This window comes from Lissotriton helveticus, chromosome 10 (genome assembly GCF_964261635.1).
Source record: "Lissotriton helveticus chromosome 10, aLisHel1.1, whole genome shotgun sequence".
Taxonomy (NCBI): Eukaryota; Metazoa; Chordata; class Amphibia; order Caudata; family Salamandridae; genus Lissotriton; species Lissotriton helveticus.
In genome coordinates this window covers 667,620,409-667,647,477 of record NC_136071.1, presented here as the reverse complement: position 1 = coordinate 667,647,477, position 27,069 = coordinate 667,620,409, and the positions used below count along the sequence as shown (strand labels likewise).

Below are 27,069 nucleotides of genomic sequence, written 5' to 3'. Positions count from 1 at the left end.
GCATTGACGACAAACCTCGCTGCAGCGTTCTGGACGACTTGCAGACGCTGGATTAGTTTGTTGCTCATGCCAAGATATAGGGCATTGCAGTAGTCCAGGCGCGAGGATAGGAGGGCAACAGAACCCAGTTTCCGGGCGTCAGGAGAGAGGTAGTGGGTACGTTTTTTAACACCCTTAAAGCCCCGCAGCAGGTTGAGACCGTTCTGTTAACTTGCTTATCAAAAGCAAGTGAGGTGTCAAATATGACTCCCAGGTTACGGGTGACAGGAGAAGGCTGGGGGCATATTCCCAGTGTCTGTGGCCACCAGTCGGCTGACCAAACCTCCTTGTTTCCACCAAAGACAAGTATCTCAGTCTTATCCCCGTTTAACTTGAGGAAGTTCGAGGCCATCCAACCTGCCACTGCTTCCATCCAATTTCTAAAATTTAGGGCCGTGGTCTCAACAGATTGTGACAGAGAGACCATGATCTGGGTATCATCGGCGTATGAGAGCACTTCCAGTCCAAAAGTTCTGACAAGCGTAGCAAGTTGGGCCACATAAACGTTGAAGAGCATAGGGCTCAGAGAGGAGCCCTGCGGGACCCCACACTGCAGAGGCTTGGCGGTAGAAAGGAAGTCACCCAGTTTGACCCTTTGCTCCCAATGGTTGAGGAAGGAAGTGAGGAGGCTCAGAGCCAGACCCTCCACCCCAGTCTCCCTGAGGCGGGAGGCCAAGATGGTAGGGGACAGGGTGTCAAATGCGGCTGTAAGATCGAGCAGGATCAGAAGAGTAGTCTGACCTCTGTCGACCTTAGCGCGGATGTTATTGACCACCACTGTGAGGGCTGACTCAGTGCTGTGCGCCTTTCGAAAGCCATGCTGAGAGGGGTCAAGCAGGCAGGTCTTATCAAGAAAGGCGCTAAGTTGGAAATTCAGATGAGCCTCCAACATCTTGGCTGGAGCCGGAAGGAGGGAAATGGGACGAAAGTTCTTCAGAGTCCCAGGATCCAAGGAGGCCTTTTTCAGGAGGGGCTTAACGATGGCAGTCTTCCAGGATGCTGGAAAAGATCCGCTGGAGATAGCCCTATTCATAACTTCCAGCAAGGGGGGGGGTAAGGTATCCCTGCAATTTTTTAGGATTTTGAGCGGGCAGGGGTCGAGGGGGGATCCTGAATTGATCGAGTCCAGAAGCTTGTCGAGGACCTCAGTCGTAAGATGGGGAAAACTGGAGTAGGTTTCATTGGAGACTGGGATATGCTCTAGACTGGGAGGAGGATCATGGGTGAGATTATGAGTCTGGAGTGCTGTGTAAATGTCCAATATTTTAGTGTGGAAAAAGGTGGAGATCTGATCACAGAGTTCTTGCGAGGGAACTATGGGATCAGGATGTTGGATAAGCGATAAGGTATCTACCACCTTAAAAAGGTCTCCAGGGGAAGTGAAGGATGAGGTTAGATTGGAAAAATAAGTTTGCTTTTCAGCTAACACCGCCGCTTTATAGCTCTTAAGGAGATTTTTATGCTTGGACCGTTGGTCAGCATCAGGCTGGGCTCTCCAGAGCCTTTCTTGCCTCCTATACTCCTGTCTCTGCAATCTAAGAGATTCTGAGTACCAGGGCGCTGAGGGGCGTTTCCTGGCACAGTAGTGGGATTTAAGCGGGGCGAGAGTATCCACAGCCCTAGAGATAGTGCTTGCGAACTCGCGGGCAGTGGTATCGATGTCCTGGGAAGGAGGAGGCTTAAAGTTGGCGATGAGAGGGCCAAGGGATTCATTAGACAGGCCCCTGTAGTTCCTCTTCAGGACCCAACAGTTCATATCCGAGGGAGGAACGGAAATAAAGCCTGACGCAAATTCCAAGGGAACTGCTTTATGATCCGACCAGGAGAGGGACAAAGGGGAACCGATCTCTAGCCTGGGGTCGTTCGTAAACACCCCATCTAAGATGTGGCCAGCAGAATGGGTAGGAAAAAGCACCTTTTGGGAAAGGCTGAGAGAAGCCAGTAAGTCCACAAGGGACATTGTATCAGCCGAGTTGTGATTTTCTAAATAGAAATTGAAATCTCCAAGAATAGTCAGGGAGGGCCTATTAATAAACGGTTCGATTACTTAGAGAAGATCGGCGGCGAACAAAGACCTAGAGCCCGGAGGTCTGTAAATAAGGATACCTGAAAAGTTTTCCTTGGGGGAGGTGCTGAGGGAGAAGAAAAGGGCCTGGAAAGATTTCTGGGGGAAGGAAGGAACTCCATGCGGCAGGTGAAGGAATTTTTATATATTATTCCACCCCCTCTACGACCCTCTCTGTCCTGTCTCACCATGGAATAACCATCAGGGAGGGCGTTAATCAGGTTTGAACATTTTAATTAGGTTTTAGAGCAAAGACCTACCAAATTTTTATCTAAACTGGACGTACGACAACTAATCAATTCTCTTCTATGCACTGCGCTCTCGGCAGTTACCCATAGACATTAAATGTCTGATCTATTAAATCATACTAAAGCTGATCTTTTAGTTTGAACTGACTGGTGACAGTTTATTGATCAGTTTGTATGAAACCGAAATAAAGATGAAGACAAAAAGGTTGCACAATACGAGCAGCCTATCGCTCTTACTCTCGTCACAAGGGACAGTGGTCAGATAAAGGTTGGCTACCTTTTAACTAAATGACCTCCACCAAGCCAAAGCATGATGCGCCCCCAGACACAAACTACCTAACCACAGCATTAAGTCTCCCTAACTCAGTTTGATTAATCTCAGACTGTCAATTTTAAATGTCTTTTGGTATTGCAACCTTTTGTCTTCATGTGCTTCATTTTCTATTAAATACCACTTTTTATTTTGGGCAAAAAACAAAAGAAATCCTTTTGTAAAAAAACAATTTTTGCCATGAAAACATCATTTATCTGTTTAAGAAACTGTCCCCAAACAGCTTGTAATCTTCATTAAAGTGCTTACATGTACAAATCCCTCACATGGACAGAGTCTGCCTCAAATGAACAGGTATTACATTCCTAGGCCATGATTTCTCACCATAACATCAAGGTTGCCTGTAATATGCCAATAATGTCCACCGTTGTGCCAAGACTGGACACCATGATGGCCAGGAAGCCCATTATATCAGTCATGGCAGGAGTGGCTGAAGGTATGCCAATCGTCTTCTTAATAGGTCAATGATGGCTTACAGTATGCCACAACTAGACCAAGAATGCCTCAAATTTCCAAGGATTACCATTAGTGTGCCACTGGCACCGTTATTCCATGAACAGAAAATTGTGACAGATGAACCCCTTATGATGGGGAATAGCATATAATTATGATGGCCCTTGGCGCCAGTCATAGCTTCAAGGAAGCAAACTTCTTTGAGCTGATTCACATAGGTGACTTACAAATTTTTTTACCAGTTTATTTCTTTTGGTATTCACAAACTATAAAGTAATAGTAACTTTATGAATGGTCCTTTCTTTTTATGTGCAGAGTTTTCGGTCCCGCCTGTGGGGCCTCTGCAGTTGTAAATTTGCTGGTAACATAGGGAATACCAAAAAAAATACCTTTGTCAATCCTCCCATGCCCCCCCCCACCCCCTCCCAGACATCTCCCCCCCCACTTGATGGAGGAACACAGTGTCAAACAGACACACATAAGCGAGCAAAGACAAATGGACAGGAGGTTTTTACTCATTTCACCTCTTGATCCATAACTTTCTGCTCAGCTCTTGGGCTGAATATGCAGCCAACTAAAGCATTTTCACTATAGCTCCTGTAGTCCCACACTTCAGTAGGTCAGCAATAGTTACGGCTCACACTATTGCTGGCATTTATATTTCATGGTTTTTTGTTCACACAATGCCACTGATAGAACATGGCCAATCTCCATGTAACTTAGCTAGATGGAAAGGGGGGCCAGATGGTCAAGTGGTGGAATCATAGGCAGACACAGTATGTTTAAGTGTTTTTTTCATGAGGCCCTGCCATTGATTTGGCTGGCTGTCACACTACAGGTCTCGAGAAAAGTGGTGCTGCCTCCTTTAATATGCACAGACTCTCTGAATGAGATACTTGCCTTAGCTTCACCTCCGAGAGCTACTTTGAGGGGGTGCCTGTGAGCTATCAGTAGCTTATGAGCTACTCATGGGAGACCTGTGGCATAAAGATAGTTTGGAGTTGTAGACTCAGCAGCTATCTCCTCTGTGGTACCTCCAAGCTAGTAAGAAGTTAGTCAGGACTACAGCTGGCTCATGGTTTTGCAACCTAAAACCTTCCACCAAGAGGTTTTTTGGTAATTTTTGAATCCAGATGTTGGGAGGACCACAGACTGGAAGGAGAACCAGGAATCTCACACCGGTACCACGGGGCATTTGCCAATGAGGACCACAGCAATGCCAAATCTCTCTCAATGTACAAGAGATTGCGTCCTGCAAATCAAGTTAATGTCCTTCTTCAGTATGGGTTATTTTTCATTTCGGCAATCCAACTAAAATTCCAAGTCAGACTTTTTGTAATGCAGCCTGGGTGGAGAACATACAAAGTGGCCTATGACATTTGGCCCGGGCATGACATTTTGGCTGGCCCAAGACGTCCGGCCAAAATGTCATGTGCACTTAAGAGCCTACAACTTCTCCTCAGGCTCTAAACAACTCAGCCCCGCCCCACAAATCAATTGAGCCAGTATGCTTAAATAAAATAATAACCAAGTTATTATCATTTTATTTTTCCGTTTTTCATTGCTCAGTGGGGAGACACTCCTATGCCTTAGAGGGGAAGCTGCCCCTGTTATATCCCTCCAAAAAATGTATTCGGTATCAAATAGTTGGGTCAAAGTGCTTTCAGTCTGGTATGGGGAGGTGTAATCTGGATTCACTCTGGATATTTTTCATGCCCTCACCATCAAAACACACAGCCGTCTCCGCCTTGAAACTTGATTAGTTGAAAACAATTGTGTTTGCAGTACCTCTAACAATCTGCACTCCTCTCCCTTTCCACTGACCCTTAGGCACCCCTCGTGTCCATCACACCATATTTTAACAAGATCTGCCAACGTGTTTGATGGGAAATCTGAAGCTTGCACCCCCATCTTACTGACCAGGTTACACCCCTGTAAACTAACTCTTGCCTATAGCGTGAGGCAGTCTCGTAAATCCAAATCACAAACCTCTTTCCACTCCAAGATGTAGTCTTTCCTAGGAAAACCCAGCCTTCTGTAACACCCTACTTAAAACAACCAGGTCAGGAAACTGAATGAAGGCCAACACAGGTGAAAGGATGAAATTGCATTCTAGCATTATTTGTTGTTATCCATGCAATGACTGTGGCAAGGCATGCTCTGGTCTAGGGAATATCAGCACCAACCAAGGATGAAAATTCTAATTTCCAGATAAGACACTAGAATGTTAACTGGTTAAACTTCACATGATTATCCTTGTGCAAGGTATTGTTACATACACCTGTGCTGGAATTTGCTTGCATTTTGATGCATCTTTGACAATAAAACAATTCATCTTAAAACTTTAACAAATGACTCCACAAATGTTTTAGTGTCAACTTCACTCATGTTTATTGAGCAGAGTATTAAAGTGTCTCAAGCAGTTTGTAAACAATTTCATAAAATTAGCTTACACAGCCATCCCAGTGACTCTAAAATTACAAATGACTTCGCACCAGTCACGCAAGTAATTATCAAAAATATTTTCTTAACCAAGTTAATAAAATGCTACGTGGTGCACCTTCATAATCTTGTACCTCAAATGTGCACCGTTATTTAAAAAACTGCACAATTAAAAAACATTCAGATGAACCCATAGCAATTTTCACCTCACATTTTATAGAGTCGATGTATTTAAATCATTTGTTAATTCAAAGATGAGGCTTTCAATTAACTTCAGCCTTCAAAAAAAGTTTTTAAACTCCTAGCTGGAACTGAAAAAAATACAGTAAGATTCAACCAAAGCAATGCTCCAGGTCGGCTCTTCAGATTGTTCATTTACATTTTTTTTTCTTTTTTTTTTACTTTATCCACATTTTGATAGTAATTTGACCTTTAGGCATACATAATATACACAATTACAAGGTAAAAAGAGAAATTATTCGAAATGAAGATGAAGTGGATAGGGCTGTTCAGTTCAAAAGCCTCATTTAAACAGAGTTTGAAGTGCAACTCAGCAGAGCCTTCACATAACGTAGAAAGTGTACCTGTTGATAAATGCCACATAAATTCCTTATTTTATGTAGTATAATGCTGCGTTTTAATTAGCAGTGAAGTGTTAAATCTCCAAATTACTTGCCAGTATGACCATTATTTAAATCACTCCACATTTTATGCGCATCAACTTGCACTGCTAACTAAACTGCCGTTTAAAAAATGACCAATCAGGGTGCAACTGGGGTGGTAGTTTAAGTCGCATATGGTCAAAAGTGTTGCACGAGCAGGCAGAAAAACCCTCAGTTGACCATCAAAAGGCTGGAAGGGCATACGCGCATTACCATCTGGTCGACAGTTCTAAAAACTAACACTAGTGTTTCAGTAATCTGTAACCTGCTCCCAAGTTATGTAAAAAAAAAACATCAAATTACTCATTTGTTTTGTTTCTAAAAAATGTGGCATGTGTAGCCAAACACGGTCCAACTGTTTGCTAATCTTGCTTCGTCTCTTCTGCCTGCAGATTTGAATCTTCCCTTGGCCGTATATCATCTGCTAAAGAAAGATCAGTCTGGTTTAGTACTCCATCTTGAGCAGTGTTATCCACTTCAAAATCTGGCTTGGAATCTGTGCTGTTCAGATGACTGAAAGGAACTGTTGTGTTTGGAACCAGATCAGGGAACTCTTCGGGAAGAGTAGACGTGGAGTGATCTGAAAAACATACATAGACCAAACAAATTTAACAGATTTAAAGAAAGTTAAAGTCATGGTCACACCTTCATAAGCTGCCACAATTTTGCCTATAAACTGAAAGTATTTGAAGAAGCACAATATTAAATGGACCATCCATGAGGTCTCAACCCAGCTCTCATCCCAAACTGAGAAATAAATATTCTTTAAGGGATAAAGTACCCCTGCTGTATATTATAAGGATATTGCAACTCACCAAGGAATTCAATAACCATATAGAGGAACGGCCCGAAGGCAGAGTGCCTTCATAAGGTTTGGGAACTCAAAGGTAACTAGAAATATCCTTAGGTACCCCAGAGAGCTCTTTTCCCCCATATAAACACCATCACCTCATTCATTCAAATTCACTTTATTCGATTTTCATTTTAAACATTAAAAAAACATAAAAGCATAACACAAAAGTACAAAATACAGATATTTCTAAAATCTTTGGTTTAAAGGGGAACCACCCATCATATTGTAAAATTCACATATAACCAGTACAAAGGTAAAATTCAATTACAGCTTGACGAGTTCATGATCTACGAAAATGGTTTGTGAGAAACAGGCAAGTTTCTTAAAAATTGGTTACATTTTTTCGTGATTTGATAACAGCTTTTAAAAATAGTGCTATATTTTTTGCATAACAATCATTCTCCAATAATTGGAGTGCAAAATAAGCCGGGCGACATTGCCTCAGACCCCACATTTTTTAAATTGGGATAATCCATCTCTTACTATATACCCCATAATATTTACAAAATAAAACAATGTGTATTGTTGATTGGGCTGCAACACCATCACATGGGCACGGACCTACATTTCTTGACCAGTCGTTAATCACAGGAAACGACACTAAGTGATTAAGAACAATCTAATCTAAATCCGACCAATACAAATCTATCATATCCGGTTATCTGACAAGTCAGATAGGGTTGCATTCCTGTAGTAGAGAGAATCAACTGGTTTTGGCAGACTGTGGACTTGTGAGCTTCACTTACGTATCTTAATTCATCCAAGTGAAACATACACTTTTAAAAAATCTTTTCTAGAATTATTATTCAGCTTTGATGGATTACTGAAAAAATCAGGATGTCCCAAGTCCATCATAAAATCTTTAATATATTTCAGCCATCTGATGTCTAGAGCTTGCTCTAGTATAAGGGAATCGGTTATTACGCTTTGATTGAATGTGGTCTTAGTTGATGTCCAAACACGATGCCACAATAAGAGTGGCTGAACTCTTATTTTATCCGTTATATACTGCAGCCCCAGCTCAGTATGGGAGACGAACTTTGAAGTAGAGCAAGGGACTGCCAATACATAGCGGATAAAGGCGTTCTCTACTTTCTGTATCACTGATACATTACAGTATCCCCAAATCCCTGCCCCATATAAAACTGCACTAATACATTTGGCCTCATATCTTAATCAATTTAAATGGTGGCCTCTTTCCTACTTTCTGCGCGAAATTTACGAGAGCAGTCGTGGATTTTATACATAGGAGTTTCTTTGCCCTTATGGCCTGTTGCCAGGAACCCCCGTTATCCATGAGATTACCCAAATATGGATAACCACCATTTATACACAATCTAAAGCTGTGGAGAGATCGACAAAGGCCAGATACAATCTCCCTTTCTTTGCCCTTGTATATTTTTCTGTCAGAATAGTTAAATTTAGGCCCTGTTCTATAGTTCCCAGGCCTTCCCTAAAGCCAAATTGCAGGTCGGTTAATATTTTATTGTCCTCGGCCCATTCCTGAATAAGATTTAGAATAATTTGCCCCATCATCCTCCGCACCGAATCTAATAAAGAAATCGGCCGATCGCATGTTGGATTTAATCTATCGCATTTTTTAAAAATCGGAACCAATAGTGACTCCGACCAAGAACCTATTAGACCGACTTTGCAGGCTGCTACAAGTACCTGTTTTATAATGGGGCCCCATAGCTCTAAATTGTATTTAATTAGGTCTATGGGCGCCCCATCTGGTCCCGGGGCCTTATTACCCTTACTGACTTTCAGGGCAAGATGCACTTCGTCCAAAGTAAAATTAATATTAATCGGGAAGGACACCTTGGAGGGGTTAAGTAATAAGGAACTGTCATTTTGCTGGCCTACTTCCTTCTTCGCATACATCCTGGAAAAATACTCTACCCATTGATCCTCACTAATGGCAATTTCCTGTCTCGGAGTTGTCTCCGATCTCATAAAAGGAGTTGACCATATGCCAGAATGCAGTACTATCCCTATCGAAGCTTGTCTTATGTAGATCAGCCCATGCGATCTTTTTTAGTTCTTTCTTTCTTACTTTCAGGGCTTGATTATACATTTTCCTTACTTGAATTATTTCTGCTCTGTCTCGTTCCTTCTTATGTAGGGCATTCTTTAAATTATTATATGCCTTTGTGCAATTTTTATCGAACCAACCCACTTTCTGTATTTTCCCCTTTTTTATTTCCTTTTTCAAAGAATCCCTAATGGAGTCTATAATAAGTACGTAAGCCCCCAAAATGTCTTCGTGCGCTGCAGACTCCTCAAGGCATGTGAGAATATGATCCATGCTTTTTTTTACCACTACTTCCGTTATTTCTGAAGGCTCTACATGGCCCCATTTTAATGAATAGCCATTTATTTGTTTATTTCTAAATGCTGTAAATTTAGAGTTCTTTCAGGGCGTACTTTCCGCACTTTTTTTTCCACTGATATCCCCACACTTTGGGGGGGAAGTGGTCACTTAAAACATTTTTATGGGTTTTAAAACTTTGGACCCTCGTGGCCATCCTATTTGGAATTATTATATAGTAAATAGTGGTATTCATCCCCGTACCATGAAAAGTCTGCGAGAACTGTGTGGGCGGGGAAGTCATAACATTTGCAAAACTCATATCTAAGAAGAACAATAATTCATTTAGGGCATCACCCTGTAAGGTATGTGAAAAATGTGGAATACTGCATTCTCTCACATCCACTAAGCCGCGGATTGTTTCATCACTATGTAGACACATAGCATTATTAAAATCGCCCCCCCAAACCAGTATTAAATCTCCCCTATGATCATTCAAATTTTTCAACATTGCTTCTCTAAGTTGTTTTAACATGTCTATTACATCTTCCCTCCTTGCGGCGTTATAAAAATTTACCAAGATTGTCTCCCTCATGTCTGTTTTCATAGTCAGGAATTGATAATTTGGTTCCGAGATATTCAATGACACTTTGTTTAGCCTTAACAAATTTGACACATAAATGCACAGACCTCTCTTAGGTCTCCCACTTACAGAGGGTAAAGCTGGCATGTTAAAGGTCTTATAGCCTTCCATGTGTAATTCTTCTCGAAACCAAGTTACCTGTAAACACAATATGTCAAATTTTTTAACAAAATGTATCCAGACCTGGTTAAATAGTTTGGGACGAAGCCCTGCTATGTTCCAGAAAAGGACCGCAATACTATGTGTTGGATAGATGCCTTTCGTTAAAGTTTCGTTTTTCGGGCGGATGTGTAAAAATGTAGATGTCGACCCAGTATGTACTGGAATTTGTAGAGGGGGGTGGATCTACTACAGTGTTCCTGTAATTTGTTCTGGGTGCACCCCTAAGGCGCATAGAGCTTGCCCATTCGAGTAAAGCCCTATTAGTGTTTCTAATGTTTCCCCCGGAAGGCTCATTTATTTCTAGCCTATTTATTGCTAGCCTAGGATCAACAGCAGCACTGGTTATTAGGATGTTCTCTAATATGGATTGGTTATTTTCCAATTCATTGGTCCCATCAGATACTTTTTTTTTAATATTTATTTTTATTGATTTGAAAAAGGTGATAATAAAAACGTATCAGGCGTAATGCAATTACATACATACAAGTATCGAACCATAGCGAAGTCAGGATTGTAGCAACAGAAGACACCGGGACTCAACCCTCCTATTCAATCAGGATTATGAAATTAACAGTGTTATCTCTATCTTAGGGTGCTGGTACTCGGCTTCGCCGGTCACAAAGTCACTTTATACTTAGATCATGAACAGGATACATTGCAGCCCTTGTATGCATAATAGAAACTAGATCAAACAGCGTTGCTCGCATTAGCACCATAATAATGGAAAAGGAGGGGTCAGGATAATTAAAAGTATAAGAAAAGGAAAAATAGAATTAACCAAAAGGAAAACGCAAAGCGCTTAAGCATCCCACCCCCCACCCTGCATGCAGCTTACGCCAAACCCCAACTAGCAGTGTGCCTGTCGCCACATCTAAACTAAAACCCCAATGAAAGGAATGGAGGATGGCCTTCGCACAGGCTCCCGGCCTCTCCCCTCCCACTAACTCTAAGCCTCCCCCTAAATAAGGATATTCAACAGTTACACAATCGAGCTAAGATCGGGGGATTCATTATTGACCTACATCGCCTCCCAGTAGCAGCATTAGAAAGTGAGTCCCGCAAAGTCACAATTCGAACAAAAGTCTCGAAGAATAAGCCGGGCTCAGGCCTGGCCAGTTCGATCAGGTACACAAGTGTACTTCACCCAAACAGTCGCCATCATGGAAAAGTGTTGAACACAGGAGCGAGCCGGAAACATCACGGAACAGTGAATCACATTGTCCTTGGGTCTCATCCGATCCGTCAGGGACTCCCGACATTGTTGCCAGTCATAGTTAACTGAGTTCGAATAAAGCAAGAGGGGTACCTTGTGAAGCCAATCCTGAGTCGTTGCATAAACCCTCTAATATAGTTTACGGCGCCATTTTCTCTCCGTCGAGTGCGATACTGAACATGTCAACACCACAGGGACATCCGACATATCGCTGTTAGCGGAGTTACGGATCAGAGTCTCTCCCCCTTCTCGCTGCACAGGGTTGCTGGCGTCAAGCAGAGCAGTTGCTGTGGAAGCTGCAATTTTCGCACTGTCACGGAGTTGAACACAGGTCTCTTTCTCGTGTCCCATCTCAAAAAGAACTGCATCCAATTTAAGGTCCAGTGCTCGGACTCCTCGGCTCAAGGAAAGGTGAAGACCACCGACAGCCGCCATTAGAGTTGCGAGCGTGGGTTCACTCCCGGCCGACACTGATTGTTCCCCTTCGTCGGTGACAGGCTGGTCCAAAGTCAAAAACCCCTTGGTTAGGATATGTCTTCCCAAGATATCCGCACGACGTTCCATGGACCCCTTAGAGGGTTGGGTTCGATTCTTATGCAAGTCGATATTGGGCGTCATTGCATACATTTCCACCATGGTCAGTCCCTCGGGCCCATAGGGACCAACCAACTATAGGTAAAGATGAGGACACCCACTCCGATCGCGCTAAAGGATAAGTCGGGGTCGTTTTCAGGACGTGGCCGCAGCCGCCGGGTCGCCTTTCCGACTATTCCAAGCCATTCACGGCACTGGCTCCGTTAGTTAGTATCCAACTTGTGTCCACAGTGCCTGTGTGGCGTTCCTGCACAGCGTCAATCTGTTCAAATGTTCAATGCAAGGATCGGTTAAAAAACGTTACTTCCATTCCGGTGGACCGGCCCCTCCTAAACTCCTGTGTCCGATGTTGTTCAATTAGGTGCCAGCTAGATTTCTACTCGAGGTCCCGGTTTCAGGGCTGATGTAGGCCGCAAACTTCAGGACAACGTTTCTCCGTTTTCGATGGGGACAGAACTTTCGGGATCTCCCGGTGCGGCGTAGTTTTGATTCGGCTATACGGGTGCGTTGCATAGGCACAGGATAACTAGAAGGATCTTGCAGCAGGATAAGGAGGTCTACGGAGCCGGGAGCCTAAGCGGCCATCTTGGTCGCCAGCTTGGCTCCTCTTCCCCATCAGATACTTGATAGTTTTCAGCAAGAGCAGTTACTGGAATTTCAAGGGGAACTATGGGACGCTTAATCAGTCAATCTATCTCCTCTAGGGAGGTCAATGGAGCATACCGATTGTTCAGGGTGATATTTAGCAGGTAATCCGTAATGTCAAAAGTTTTTTCCGCAACATCCCCCCTGATTATATTTGCGGGTCTATAAAAGTAGCCCACGGGAAGGATGTTTATATCATCCATCTTTAGGGGACCATCCTCTCCTTTCCGCAGAATCCTTTCTTCTAACTCCGGGGTTTTAAAAGTTAAAACTATACAGTCCCTGGGAAGGGATTTCTTCTCTTTCCCTACCCATTTTATCCTTCTCGCCATTTTGAATTCCCTAAAAAGTAGTTGAGCTAGGCCTACCCTATTACTTAGCCAGTGTAGCGTTTTATTTCTCAGGTTTTCCCCAGTTTCTCTATCATCTGATCGCAGCTTAGGAGCATTAGCTAAAATGACTGTGTAAGGGGTACAAGCTGGCGGGAGGTCTAAATACGGGTAGTCTATAGGTTCCTCCTTCGTATGTTCACTATCCCTTTGTGTATATGGGGGTTCCGCCCAAAATGGTGGTTATCCATTTCTTGAGTCCTTCTGCTTTTTTTCGTGATCACGCTCCAATTGTGGACCTCTTCTTTCCCTTGAGTGCGACTTGTATACGCCTGATCTACGTGTTGAGTCATTTGTCCTGGCTTATTTTCCATTATATTTCCTCCCCTTATAATGGCTTTGCCAGACAAACTCATCTTCGTTGCTTAATCTTTTTTTGGGAGCTTCTCGGTCTACAAGGGCCACTAGAGTTTGCTCTATCGCTTTGACTCTCCCCTCAATACTAGCTATCGAGTCCCTAAGAAAGATCTAATTTGTGCACCACGGTGAATAAATCCGTATCTTTGTTTAGCTCTGGTGCTTTTCTCCCCCTGAGATCTTTCTATGGGTTTTGTTAGGGGCCGTCTTTTTCCTAGGTACTGCTCTTTTAACTGTCTTTACCCTTATAGGAGTGGTAATTGCAGTTGGGTTTGAGGGGTTTGCTATCTCTACTTTTTCTATAGCTCTAGTATTATTGGATGGCATTTTTGTATGCTTTTGTGGGGGCTGAATGGGGGAATCCCTATCGCCTGATGTGTTCTGTTCTATCGAGTCTGTCACATACTGTATAGAACTGTTTACTCGCAAGGTGGAAGTAGAAGGCACCTTGTTTGCGTTATCAGATTCCACCATGGCCCGTGTATCAATTCCCTCAGCGACGGATTTCGCATTCACATCTAATAATTCTTCGACGGAGGATATCTGCCTTTCTATTGCTCCCATTGCCCTGGTCAGGTATGAAAGTAGTGTTTGTTGTGCATTTCCAATAATCTTTTTCGTGGGCTATACCCGACTAGTTATCAGCTTCCTTTTCCCCATTTTAACAGTAGTCTAATTACCTCAACGAAATCCTTTAAAACCACATTATTAATAACAACCTAATTAAAAGTATGAAACAATATATGCAAGTAAGAAAAAAAAAATCCAAAAAAGATTAGGGGTACCACAAACTTCCCTTCAGCAAGGATTATTTTGATAGTTTGGCTACTGTAACTTTAGATCTTACTGTCAGCAGTTCCAAAGTCCAGTCCTCAGTGTTTTAACTGGATTGTAAGGAGGAAAAACAAAAACTAAGAGAAAGGGCCCGGCCCGTCCTCATACATGCTCAGACGGGCCCGGTCTTGACCCGGTCAGCGCGCACGTCCCCGCACAGCGGGTTCTCCCGCGTCAGATGTAGCACGCCAGCGCTCGTGACTCCTCCCGCAGGGCAGCTGGCAGGGACCAGGGCTAAAGTGCAGGGCAGTGTTCAGACCAGCAAGGGCTCCCGCTCCGCCGGTTCTCCCGCGTCAGATGTAGCGCTCATGACCCGTCTCGCGGGGCGGCTGGCAGGGACCAGGGCTAAAGTGCAGGGCAGTGTTCAGACCTGCAAGAGCTCCCGCTCCGCCGGTTCTCCCGTGTCAGATGTAGCGCTCCTGCGCTTGTGACTCCTTCCCACGGGGCGGCTTGCAGGGACCGGGGCTAAAGTGCAGGGCAGTGTTCAGACCAGCAAGGGCTCCCCATCACCTTTCCAACTAACCACTTAAAACTTTGGTGCATAGATCTTTCAAATGAAAAAGCATGTTTGCAAACAAAACACAAATCAAACTGTAGTGTAGTTCCTATATTCCCAATCGGCTCTGCACATTGGAATAATATATACTATAGATTTGACATAGGACTGAGGTCAGTATGTCTCTATCGAGTATACTAAACTTAATTGTGTGTGCCGACTAACTCAAAGGTCACTAGAAACTCTCGAATACACAAGGGATTTGTTTCTAACAACCGCATAAACATGACAACTTTGTTTCCCCGAGAATAAAACATATCTTCAGAGTCGTAGAAACAATAGATAACTATTTTACTCAGTCAATCGTGCATGCTTCGTTTCTACAGAGTTGCAGAGAAAAATAGAGAGACGGGCATTTCAATAAAAGGAGTTTATTGAACAGTCTTCTTTCTCATGCAAGAGAGGTGTACTGCTACAATCGTTCGACAGAAAGCAAAGTATAATACGTACAGCGTAAACAGTAATATAAAATAATACTGTAATAGCATTGTCTGTTGCTATGACATGTAAAAATACATACATAAATAACACAGGCTAAAATACTCAACTGGTGCTTCTAAAATACGCCTACCCCAATGTACCTAACCTAAGTCTAGTACGAGGGAAGAAGTATGGTCTTTAGCATAGGTTTCGTTTTTGCCAAGAATTGCCAAAAGTTTCTCTAGGTTCTAATCAGCTCCATACCTTAGAATGAGAGAGGTTGGTATCTCTTTCACGGACTCTGTTTCCCAACACGCCGCAAGGGGAGTCAGAAACACAGGAGCTGGATTTCTCAGCAGAGGAGGACAGCTTCTTGTCAGTGCGTCAGCTGGAGAGTTGGCTTCCTTCGACACTTGCTGTAGCGAGCTGCGTTGTGCAAGTAGGTAGTCGAACTGCACCAAAACGTGCTTTGCCATAGCAAGTGAAGGTATATTTATACCTTGAAGGTGTTTTAGGAATGCCAGCTTTGACGTAAAGTCGGGTATATGAACGTCATGAATGAACCCCTAAGGCATAGATGTTCATGTAAAATAAAGGAGTTCTTGGAGAAATCAATAGTCAAGCAAGGGGAAGTCCCTAACGGCTTAAGAGTCTGGTTTCCCAAGAAATCGTTGTGACGTAGATTAACGGATGGAAGTAGCCATGCCTGTTTGGGCTGCATGGGCTATGCCTAAATGAGGACTGGATTTCTATGCCTATATAAGGGCAACGTGAATTGTACCTATATCAGGGCATGAATTGGGAAATTCAATCGGAATCTAAAATCGCACACAACACCCACTCCACTTTCTTATGTACAACTTTTACTAAATACTAAGTCCTAAACATGTTGAAACATATCTAAAATATATCTACACAACAAGTGTTTAAAACCCACCCAAAATACATAAAAATGCATTGGTACTGGTTGTACACAAAAGAGCATTGGTGCTGTACGCATTCAAAGCAATGTTTCATTCTTAGCATATAGTTGACATTTGAAAATGCTACCAGAATGAATCATGAAAATGTACATTTATGAAATGGCTCGTAAATACAGAAGAAAAAGGTGTTGAAACCATTTCATGTCAGATTACATAAAACTGTTTGTATGTTACCTCATTTAGAAGATTAACCGCACATTAGCAATATTCGTATTGGATGGTACCTGCGCGCCTGTTTCCTCTCGTACCTCAGCAGTTGCAATTTGCATCTGTGAGATCTCAATGAATGCAGTCATCAGTATTGTTAGCCGCTGGGGACAACACAGTGCATGGGCCGTTACTGGTTCAAGCAAAGTATCAACATCCGTTGGCATGACTGATGGGAGTGTGAGATATGTGTCTAACACGCATTCTTCTCAGCATAGCAGGCAGCGTAGAACAGGTAAGATGCAATCTTGCCAAATTGGTCTGAATGACAGAAACCATGTGATATTTAATTCTCGTAGACTAGGTGGCCCAAAATTTGGACAATGCGCTCACGACACTTCATCGCCAGCAGAGTTGTCTCCATGGAGAATTGGGTGTCGCTTGTGAATTGGCTTGCCATATCGCAACAGTAGGAGCAAAAATAGTATCCCTGCAGCGAGACCCAAAATGAGAGGCAGTCTGCCAAACACAGAGTACAAAAAGTTTGGAAATATTCCTAGGACCGCTTCAAAAGGTGCTAACAGTCCAGAAAATACGGTCTTAAATAAATGTATAATACCACTCGTATCAGACATGTTTAAGATAAGACTTAACATTTCTGAGAAATGTATAGGGTAGTTTGTAGTTAAGAGGGCATGTATCTCGGCAGAAGTCCTTGCGACTTGCAGATCATAGGTTTCTTTGGTCGAGGTCAGTGGCACAGTTTTTTGCAAAAGAATGGCTTTAATTCTGCTTAAAGTATCAATTCGTATAGAAGAGCTGTTCAGTGAAGGCCATAAAAGAGACTCCCTGTCTGTCTTGGTTTTAGGAAACAATACTTGAATACAGCAAGGGACCCTGGCTGACACAGTTACTAGATATGGTATGCCTGGCAACATGCCATAGCAGCTGTGATCGTTCAAAATGAGGTAACTTCCATTTGAAAGTTGCCCAAAAATTGGATCAATCACCGCAGCTGGTAAACCTTGCAGGTGGCAGGATAAGTTGTTAGAGGAGCCATTGGAGGCGCCGTGTAAGGAGTAGTTTGTCCTGTAACTCCAGTTCTGTAGTAGGGGTATCTCTGTTATAGTCATAATCTAGTGAATAGTCCCGCCCATTTGCGTGGACCCCGGAGCAATCAAAAATAATCTCTTACAGTGTCGAAAAATGCAGACCTGCACAGACACTTAAGAGAGAATTAAAGACAGATAATGCAGCCTATAACACAGGCTACACTGTCCAGTACTTCAACTAGAAATTCCACCCAAAAAATCCACAAAACAGCAAAGCCTGTACAGATTTCCCTTGCTTCAGCAGCAAAAACCCTCTGGAATGATAGAGAGGAGGATCTGGACAGACAAGCCCCATAGGCTGCCATTGTGTGGCTCAGAACAGGATACTGTGCCTTTAAGAGAACCTTCCAGAACTTCACAGTATCCCAGAATGCACTGCAGGTCCCTTTTACTTTCAGTTCTTTTTGAAGGCGTAACACGCCAGACCTGTAGCATTCCTACATGAATATCTCTCCCCACCGGGGAGGAGGGCGGGCGCTTATGACTAACAGAGATACCCCGACTACAGAACTGGAGTTACAGGACAGAAGCTACTCCTTCTGTAGTAGGGGATCTCTGTGTATAGTCATAATCTAGTGAATAGAATGGCAAGCCCATGCCCACACCAAAGCGGCGGTGGAGAAACGAGAAATAACATCACTATTGTGCGAACAGATTTCGCAGCGAAGCCTGCCCAACCTGAGCGTCTGCTCTGGCATCAGTGTCCAGGCAGTAATGCTTAGCAAAGGTATGGACCGACTTCCAAGTGGCCGCCTTGCAGATTTCTGCAATTGGAACATTACGGAGCAAAGCAGACGTGGCAGCTTTGCCCCTGGTGGAATGAGCCTTAGGTTTACCTCCTACGGTCTTATTAGCTTTTTGGTAACACAGTTGTATGCAGGACACAATCCACCTCGAGATGGACTGCTTAGACCTGTCCTGACTGATCCATAATTGATAAACAATTAGTCCGACCTACGAATATCTTTGGTTTTATCCATATAAAATTTCAACACCCTCCGCACATCCAGGGAATGTAAAGACCTTTCCGCTGGAGATGAAGGATTCTGAAAAAACGTAGGCAAAGTTATGGTCTGGTTAACATGAAAATCAGAAATAACCTTGGGAAGAAACTTAGGGTGAGTACGCATAACAACCTTAGCAGCATGAAATACAGTAGAAGGTTCTTGGCAACAACGCCTGAATTTCACTCACCCTGCGGGCCGATGTAATGGCCACGAGGAACGCCGCCTTCCAGGACAGGTGCTGCAACGAAGCCTTATGAATAGGTTCAAAAGGCTCCTTCATCAACCTGGACAGCACCACATTCAGTTCCCATGAAGGCGAAGGAAGCCCGACAGGAGGAAACACTTTCTTCAAGCCTTCCAAAAAGTCTTTGATCACAGGGATCTGGAAGAAGGAAGTCTGTGAAGGGCATTTCCTGTAGGCAGTCAATGCAGCCAGATGGACCTTAATGGAATGGACATTAAGGCCAGACTACGCCAGATGTAGAAGGTATGGAAGGATGACATCTTCCTTACATGTCGTGGGGTCATAGCTCTTGGACTTGCACCAGATACAAAACCTCTTCCACTTGTAAGCATAAGAAGTCCTAGTGGAAGGTCGCTTAGCCTCCTTCAGTATGTCCATGCAATCTTCTGGGAGATTAAGATGGCCATATTGCACTATCTCAGGAGCCATGCCGCCAAACTCAAAGACGAGAGGTTGGGGCGCAACATCAGCCCCCCGAACTTCGTGAGAAGGTCCGGCCTGCACGGCAACTTCATGTGAGGAAGGAGAGACCGGTGAAGCAGGTCCGTGAACCACCACTGCCTGGGCCATTCCGGGGCAATCAGTATCATCCGCGCCCTGGATGGGACAGCTTGATGAGAACCGTCGGAATCAGGGGAATGGGTGGAAAAGCTTACAGAAAGCTGTTTGACCAGTTGATCCATAACGCATTCCCCAGCGTCCCCGGCTGGTAGTACCTGGAGGCGAAGTCTCGGCATTTGCTGGTTTCTGCGGTGGCGAACAGATCTATGTCTGGAGTTCCCCACCTTGCGAAGAAGTCTCCTAGTACTTCGTCGTTTATGACCCATTCGTGGTTTTCCTGAATCAGTCTGCTCAGTGCGTCCGCCTGAACATTCTGCACACCTGGCAGATGGGTGGCCGTTATCGTCAGTCCTCGGGCCAGAAGCCAGTGCCAGATCGCCTGCGCCTCCTGCGACAGGGTGCGTGATCTCGAGCCCCCCTGCTTGTTGAGGTAATACATCGTGGTCGTATTGTCCTTCTGTACAAGCAAAGAGTTGGTCTGGAAGGACGGGTGAAAGGCCTTCAGTGCCAAGTGAACAGCTCTGAGTTCCAGGAAATTGATGTGGTACGTGGACTCCGTCGGGGACCACATCCCTTGAATCTGTAAGTCTCCCGAGTGTGCTCCCCAGCCCTGGAGAGACGCATCCGTCACGATAGTCGGAGTGGGAATGTCCTTGTGGAAGGGAACCCCTCTGAGGAGATTCTCCGCTGACCACCACCACTTCATAGACTGAAGAGCATGCAGAGACAGTCGTATCCTGTCGTCCCAAGATCCTCTCCTCTGGTCCCACTGATCCTCCAAGCACTCCTGCAGCGGTCTCATGTGCAGACGCGCATGTGGCGTCAGGAAGATACAAGAGGCCATCGATCCCAGTAGAGAAGACACCGTCCTCACTGTTGTAGAAGGAGTGGTCAGAAGAGCCTGAGCCTTCCGACGAAGCGATAATCGTCGCTCCTCCGAAGGAGACACGCTTGCCGACCTCGTATCGATGGTGGCCCTTAAGTACTGAATGCACTGGACCGGAGTCGGGACAGACTTGGACATGTTGATGTGCAACCCCAGCTTGTTCAAGAGAACGCACGTCTTCTGGAAGTGCGCTTGAGCTTCCGAGAAGGAGGAGGCCTTGATCAACCAATCGTCCAGGTACGGGTAGACAAACACCTTGTCCTTCCTCAGGTGTGCCGCTACCACTGCCATGCACTTCGAGAAAGTCCTGGGCGCAGACTTCAGCCCGAACGGAAGTACTGTGTACTGATAGTGATTGATGCCGACTTGAAATCGCAGGAACTTCCTGTGTTTGTGTGCAATGGGCACATGGAAGTACGCATCTTGTATGTCTATTGCACATAGCCAGTCTCCCTGTTGCAACTGAGGATAAATCTGATGCAACGACAGCATGCAAAACCTCTCTCTGCGAATCCATTTGTTCGCCTGTCGCAAGTCCAGAATGGGCCTGAATTCGTTCTTGTCCTTCTTGCGGACCAGAAAGAACCGGGAGTACAGACCTCTTCCTCTTTGAGACAGAGGTACGTCTTCTATCGCCCTTTTCCTTAACAGGATATCGGCCTCCGCCTGGAGCTCGCGCAGTTGATACTGCGAGCTGACCGGAGGAATCGATGGAGGAGGGCTGATGAACCGAAGACTGTATCCATTGCAAACAATATTCAGCACCCACTTGTCCCGAGTAATTTTTCTCCACTCTGCCAGAAAAAGTTGAACGCTTCCCCCCACCGGAGCGGGTAACGGATGAAGGGGAAGTAACCGCTCAGGGTCGAGACCCGGCCGGGCCTTTGTTAGCTGTAGAGGACTGTTGTCCACCTCTACCCTTCTGGCGCTTTTGGAAGGGTCTCCGGAACTGCTGCTGTTGTTGCTGCTGCTGTCCCGAGGACTGTCCTCGTCTTTTCCCCTGTGCACCGAACCGTCTCTGGAGCGGGCGGTAGGGCTTCTTTTCTTTGGGCTTTTCCAAGCCCACAGCAGTCAGGGTCTCCGTCTCCACCTTCATGCGGGCCATCTCATCATCGGCATGTTTTCCGAACAGTGTTTCTCCGGAAAAGGGCAGATTGGCCACCCGCTGCTGGGCCTCCGGCTTGAGTGACGTGAGCCTGAGCCAAGCATGGCGGCGCTGGTTGATCCCGTGACAGTAACCATGGGCTGCCAACAGCGAGATATCCGCAGCCGCGCTGATGGCCTGGTTTGAAACCAGCATCCCTTCCTTAAGTATTTCTAGGAAGTCCTCCTCCTTGTCTCGTGGCAGAAGGTCCGTGAACTGTTCCAGGGAGTCCCAAAGGGCACGGCTGTACCGCCCCAGCAAAGCCGAATCGCTGGAGGCTTTCATGGTCGTGGAAGAAGTTCCACAAGCCTTCCGCCCAGCCGAATCAATCCATCGGCTTTCCTTATCAGGCGGCACGGTGGAGGACGGGGAGGTAGAGTGTAACTTCCTGGCCGCCGTCACTATAACGGAGTCGGGCACTGGGTCCATCCGCAGGAAGGCCGGGTCCGAATCCGGTGCTCTGTACTTCTTCAGAAGTCGGGAGGGAGCGGCCTTCACCACCGCAGGCGTATGAAACAGCTCCTCCGCAGGTTCGACCAGCCCTGGCACCAATGGAAGCAGAGGGCGAGACAGATGCTTCTTGTGAAGTGTCTCAAATATCACGGACGTCGTAGGTGTAGGAGCCGTCACCGTGATGCCCAATTTCGTAGCCCCCCTCAGGAGAACCTCCTGGAACGTGCTGATGTCTTCCACCGGAGACACCCTTGTCCCCGGGGAATCCGACATGGTCGGCGAATAGGATCGTGTCCTGGAGGAGTCCGTGCGGGACCTGGACTCTCGCCTCCTATGGCGGCGCCTAGATCTAGTGGAGGATCTGCGCCGACTCCTAGATCTTCCTCTCCGTCCGGAGCGCGATCTTGACTTCCTAGGCCTCGGGCGATCCGCCGGTTCCACCGGCGCGGGCGTCTTAGGTTTGGCTGGGGCCTGCGGCTTAGGAGTCCCCTTGGGAGGTGTCGGAAACCTGGGCAACGAAAACGACCTCGGAGGAACCGGAGGAGGCTTCAGTGGCACCTGAGGTTGAGGTACGATTTGCGGTAGCGGAGGCAAAGGCGGAGGGGTAGGAACCCTCGGAGGGGGACCCCTCGGCAATGGCGGCGGAGGCGTAACCTGCGAAGGCGTATACACCTCGGAATACACCGAGCCCGGTGATCCACCACCAGCCTGTGGCGTAGGAGAGCCTCCCATGGCATCAGGCCTCCTCTCCCGCTTCTTCAACGTCGAAGAACGGTGACCAGACGGCGAGCGTCGGCCCCTCGACGTCGACCGTCGTCCATGCCTCGACGTCGACTTCGTACGCCTCGACGTCGATCTCTCGTGTCTCGACGACTACCTCTTGTGCCTCGACGGCAACCTCGACCGCCTCGACGGCGACCTCGACCGCCTCGACAGCGACCTCGACCGCCTCGACGGCGACCTCGACCGCCTCGACGGCGACCTCTTCCGCCTCGACGGCGACCTCGACCGCCTCGACGGCGACCTCTTCCGCCTCGACGTCGGACCACTCCTAGACGACGAGGATCCCCTCGACGACGATGTTCTCCTCCTCTTCGCCGACGGCGAACGGCGGTGTCGCTTCGACGGCGAGCGCCGACGCCGGGCCCTTCGACGTCGATCACTCGACGTCGAGACCCACGAGGATGACGACGAAATCGTCACCGGAGACTTAGAAGACGGTCTGTGCACATCCCTCGACGTCGAGCGCCGACGGTGCTTCGCCCCAGAGCCCTGGGGGGACGGGGAGCAGACCGCAGTCATTCCTCTCGACGTCGTGGTCTCTGCAATCGACCCAGATGGAGAGTGGGCACATTTGCTGGTCTTCCTGCCCCTGGGGAATCCGATTTGGCCTTCTTCCTGGAGCACTCCGGGCATTTGTCAAATAATGCAGGCATATTTGACATCAAAAAGGAGCAAAACCCAAGAAGAACAGCACTAAAGGACTTTAGAAGCACTCCAAACGAAATTAATAGTGAAAAATCACCAATAAACCCTTGAAAAGGGAGAGCTCAATGCTCCAGGGTCCTGCTTGCAGGAGCCGGAAAAAAGAACTGAAAGTAAAAGGGACCTGCAGTGCATCTGGGATACTGTGAAGTTCTGGAAGGTTCTCTTAAAGGCACAGTATCCTGTTCTGAGCCACATAATGGCAGCCTATGGGGCTTGTCTGTCCAGATCCTCCTCTCCATCATTCCAGAGGGTTTTTGCTGCTGAAGCAAGGGAAATCTGTACAGGCTTTGCTGTTTTGTGGATTTTTTTGGTGGAATTTCTAGTTGAAGTACTGGACAGTGTAGCCTGTGTTATAGGCTGCATTATCTGTCTTTAATTTTCTCTTAAGTGTCTGTGCAGGTCTGCATTTTTCGACACTAAGATTATTTTTGATTGCTCCTGGGTCCACGCACATGGGTGGGACTATTCACTAGATTATGACTATACACAGAGATCCCCTACTACAGAAGTTTATACCCTGACAAAGGAGAGAACTGCCTCGTGCGTTTTCAGTTTTTCCCGCCCCCCACTCCAACATCTATGTGTGTACCGTAATTCCCAGGATGTCTTGATGTATTCTTTACCCAACCTTTCATATGTTCCTGCTGGTATGTGTTTTAGGCAATACAATGGAAAATTGTAACAGGCATAGTGATTGTTCCATGTATTATCCATTCAATAGCTGTTTTTTCAGCTACCGTTAATGGAAATCTTTCCAGTTTTTCAATGATCTGCACCGTATAGTCTGCTCCCCTTTGTGCCAATTTGATCTGTTTATCAGTGAGATTGAATTCTGAAAACAGTGGCGTAGTATTAATTAAACGCCAAGGCACATAGCCTGAACGAAGGTTTTGCAACGTCCAGCCTAATAGCATGATAGAACGTAGTTGCGACTGAACATGTTGCAGCATGACCAAGTCCTGTTCCATGATGTCTATGGCAGAACACACTATGCTGTCCAATGAATATATCCTGGACGACAGAGTTGTAAACCTATTGTCAACCACAGAGAGAGTTCTCTAAATTAATACAATCAATTTCTCATACTCTTTCTGCAGTCTTTGCTTGCGCAATCTTCCATGCTTCATTATAAGCAGCATAGATACCGGCATATATAAAAATTTTATGACGCAGTGTTCTTGGTCCTAGCAAGAATTCCCTAAGATCAGCACCATCTTTAAGTAAAGATAAGTGTTGCTTTACATCCTTAAGTGTAGATCTATGTAGCCAACCAAGGCAAAGCTTCCCTGCACTGTATGTTGTTTCTATTCCAGGATGCTGTCTTTGAACATACCTTGGGTCTGGCCTATTGAATGTGAAACCCTTAGTTTTGTTCAGGAATCTATCTTAACAGTTGTTTGTGTCTGTGGGCCAGATTAACCATTTATTCCAATCTGGATATGTTCTGTTGTGAAGCAAAATAGAATGTACGTCAACCTCCCCCTCTGAAGTGTTATCACTAACAGGTGTAGGTATGGACGGATTGTTCATGTCTTATCTTAGCAAACTCAAGACAAGACGTCTGTTGGACAGTGTCATTCAAAAACATAATTTGCTCAGGGAGGATGCAGGCTCTAAATAAAGCTTCTATACCTTGTACATGCCAATCATTTGTACCACAGACAGTCTCAATGTTGTCTTTCCAAAAGTCGAAACCTAGTTTAACTGGGCATAAAAGGCTGCAGAATAAATCTGTTTGGTATTTGTCAACATACTTTTCATTCCTGTTTTGTTTACATTTTTAAAGTAAAAAGATTCTGGATTGGATACATTGAACCCTGAAAAGTACGGAAATGTTCTAGTAAATGTTTTTGAGCTACCCTTTGGTGGCGTAGGACAATGTTACCATTGGTTATACATTAATACATTTCTAGGATTCACAGATTTGTGCAAGAAATGGTGACCATAATGGTTATAACAATACATTTGTTCATAGTCTGATGAACCTTAGAAATATTCATGATTTGTAAATACTGCAGACATTTCTAAGTCTGACATCATTTTATTAACAGTCTCGAAGACCCAATCATCAGAAAAGGTACTTGATGAAACAAAGTCACTTAATGAAATCTTGAACAAATGTGGAATCTTCAACATATCCGACGGGCCAAAAATGTCATAATCTGTTTTGTCCCAAGCTATACCACCAGGTATAGGAATGGCTGTGATGTTCACTGCTGACAAGTCTTTGTTCACGATGGGATGATTTGTGTGGCTTGAGGAGTAAGTAGATGTTCTTACTTGCTGTGTCCATTTTGACATATCCTCCATTTATCAGCATTCCCAAAGTTATCACCAGAGTCAACCAAAGTAGAAGAAAAAATACACCCAACACAATCCAAAGTTCACTCCATGGTAAAATCAGATAAGTCTTTTCCAGGTGATGAAAAAGGTCTGTTGCTTGTTCTTTCAAAGTTCTTTTCACTAGCGTCCTTTCAGGCTCGCTTAGATCCTCAGAAAACGTATCAAAGTTAATGAAATAGCCAGAGGCAGTTCTGTCAATTGTAGGGATTGCATCAGGATTCGTTGAACTTGCTGGAACCACAGGATCACTTGTTACATTCGTGTAGTCAGATGCTACTTCATTGTAGACAGGCATTTGACGAACTGTTATTTGGGTTTCAAGAGATACAAGTTCCATAGCTTTGTTGCTTAGTTTCGCACTGCAGATTCTTCAGTGGTGATGAGTCTCTCAGTTTGAACCTCTTGGATAGTAGCTAGAGCTGGGCGTCTGCTACATTGGCGGAGTCCACTTGGCCTACTGCTTATTATCGGCCACATGATGTGATTTGACCTGGTCGATACACAAACCCGTTCTCCTTTTTACCAGCAAAGGGCGGCAGCAATACTGTTCTTGATCCAAGGATGGCTAAGACAGATACTGGTTGTCTGTAAGAAGGCCCAAATTCCTTCTTGTCCGCGATCTTTTCTCTGACCAGATCACCAAGCTTTGGGATCCAGAAAGGCCTTGCTGGGACGGTCTGTTTTTCCTCAGTGGGTTCCAGGATCACGCTACTTTGTTTCGTTCTTATTTCTTTTAAGTCCTGTAAAACAGCCAAACGATCTTGGATATCAAAATCATTTTGGTCCACCACTGATGTCGGACAATCAAGATCCGCAACCAGCATCCTAGTCCCAAAAAGGACTTCATATGGAGTGATACCCCCTAGAGAACTTCTTGGCAAGTTGTTAAGACTACGTTGCACACTTATTAGATGTTTGACCCACCCGTCACCCGAACCCAATACCCTAGCTGTTATAGATTGCTTTATGTCCAGGTTTTTTCTCTCCAATACCGAATTTCCCTCAAGATGGAATGGACTAGAGTACCGCAATGCAACGCTCAGATTAGCTCGCGAGCTTACAAGGACGCCATGGCCAAACGCAGAAGCCTGGTCAGAATGAAGCATGCCGACTGCGTATGTGCCGATAAAGATTCACAAATCTTTTAGAATAGTTCGAGCATCAGCCGAGCGCTGAGGCCACTTCCAAATGAATCTTGTCTTAATATTTGTGGGATTGCATTTATCCACAGGGTCGTCTGCGTGTAGAAAGTCTAATGCTGTCCATCAATGGTGTCTGTACTGGACTGGCTATGCTATAGCTCGGTATCTGGCGGCGTTCCGTGCTGCGATCTCTATTGCACTCTATTGTAGAAATTACAAACATATGGATGTGAGCATTCATTCCTGGCCACCAGTACGTCTCTTTTACAGTTAATATAGTTTTAGAGATCCCTTGATGCATCAGACCCTCTCCCAAATGTGCTTCGTATATCAAAGCTACTC

General features: G+C 45.3%; 1 protein-coding gene across 1 annotated transcript in view; it reads right to left on the bottom strand.

Moving 5' to 3' along the window:
- Positions 1–5,502: 5,502 nt before the first annotated feature.
- GORASP1 (golgi reassembly stacking protein 1) overlaps positions 5,503–27,069 on the bottom strand; it is a 276,910-nt gene continuing 255,343 nt past the window's right edge. Inside the window, exon 9 of the mRNA XM_078663201.1 lies at positions 5,503–6,820. Coding sequence (XP_078519327.1) covers positions 6,603–6,820 — 218 coding nt within the window. The 3' untranslated portion in view covers positions 5,503–6,602. The remainder of the gene's footprint in view (positions 6,821–27,069) is intronic.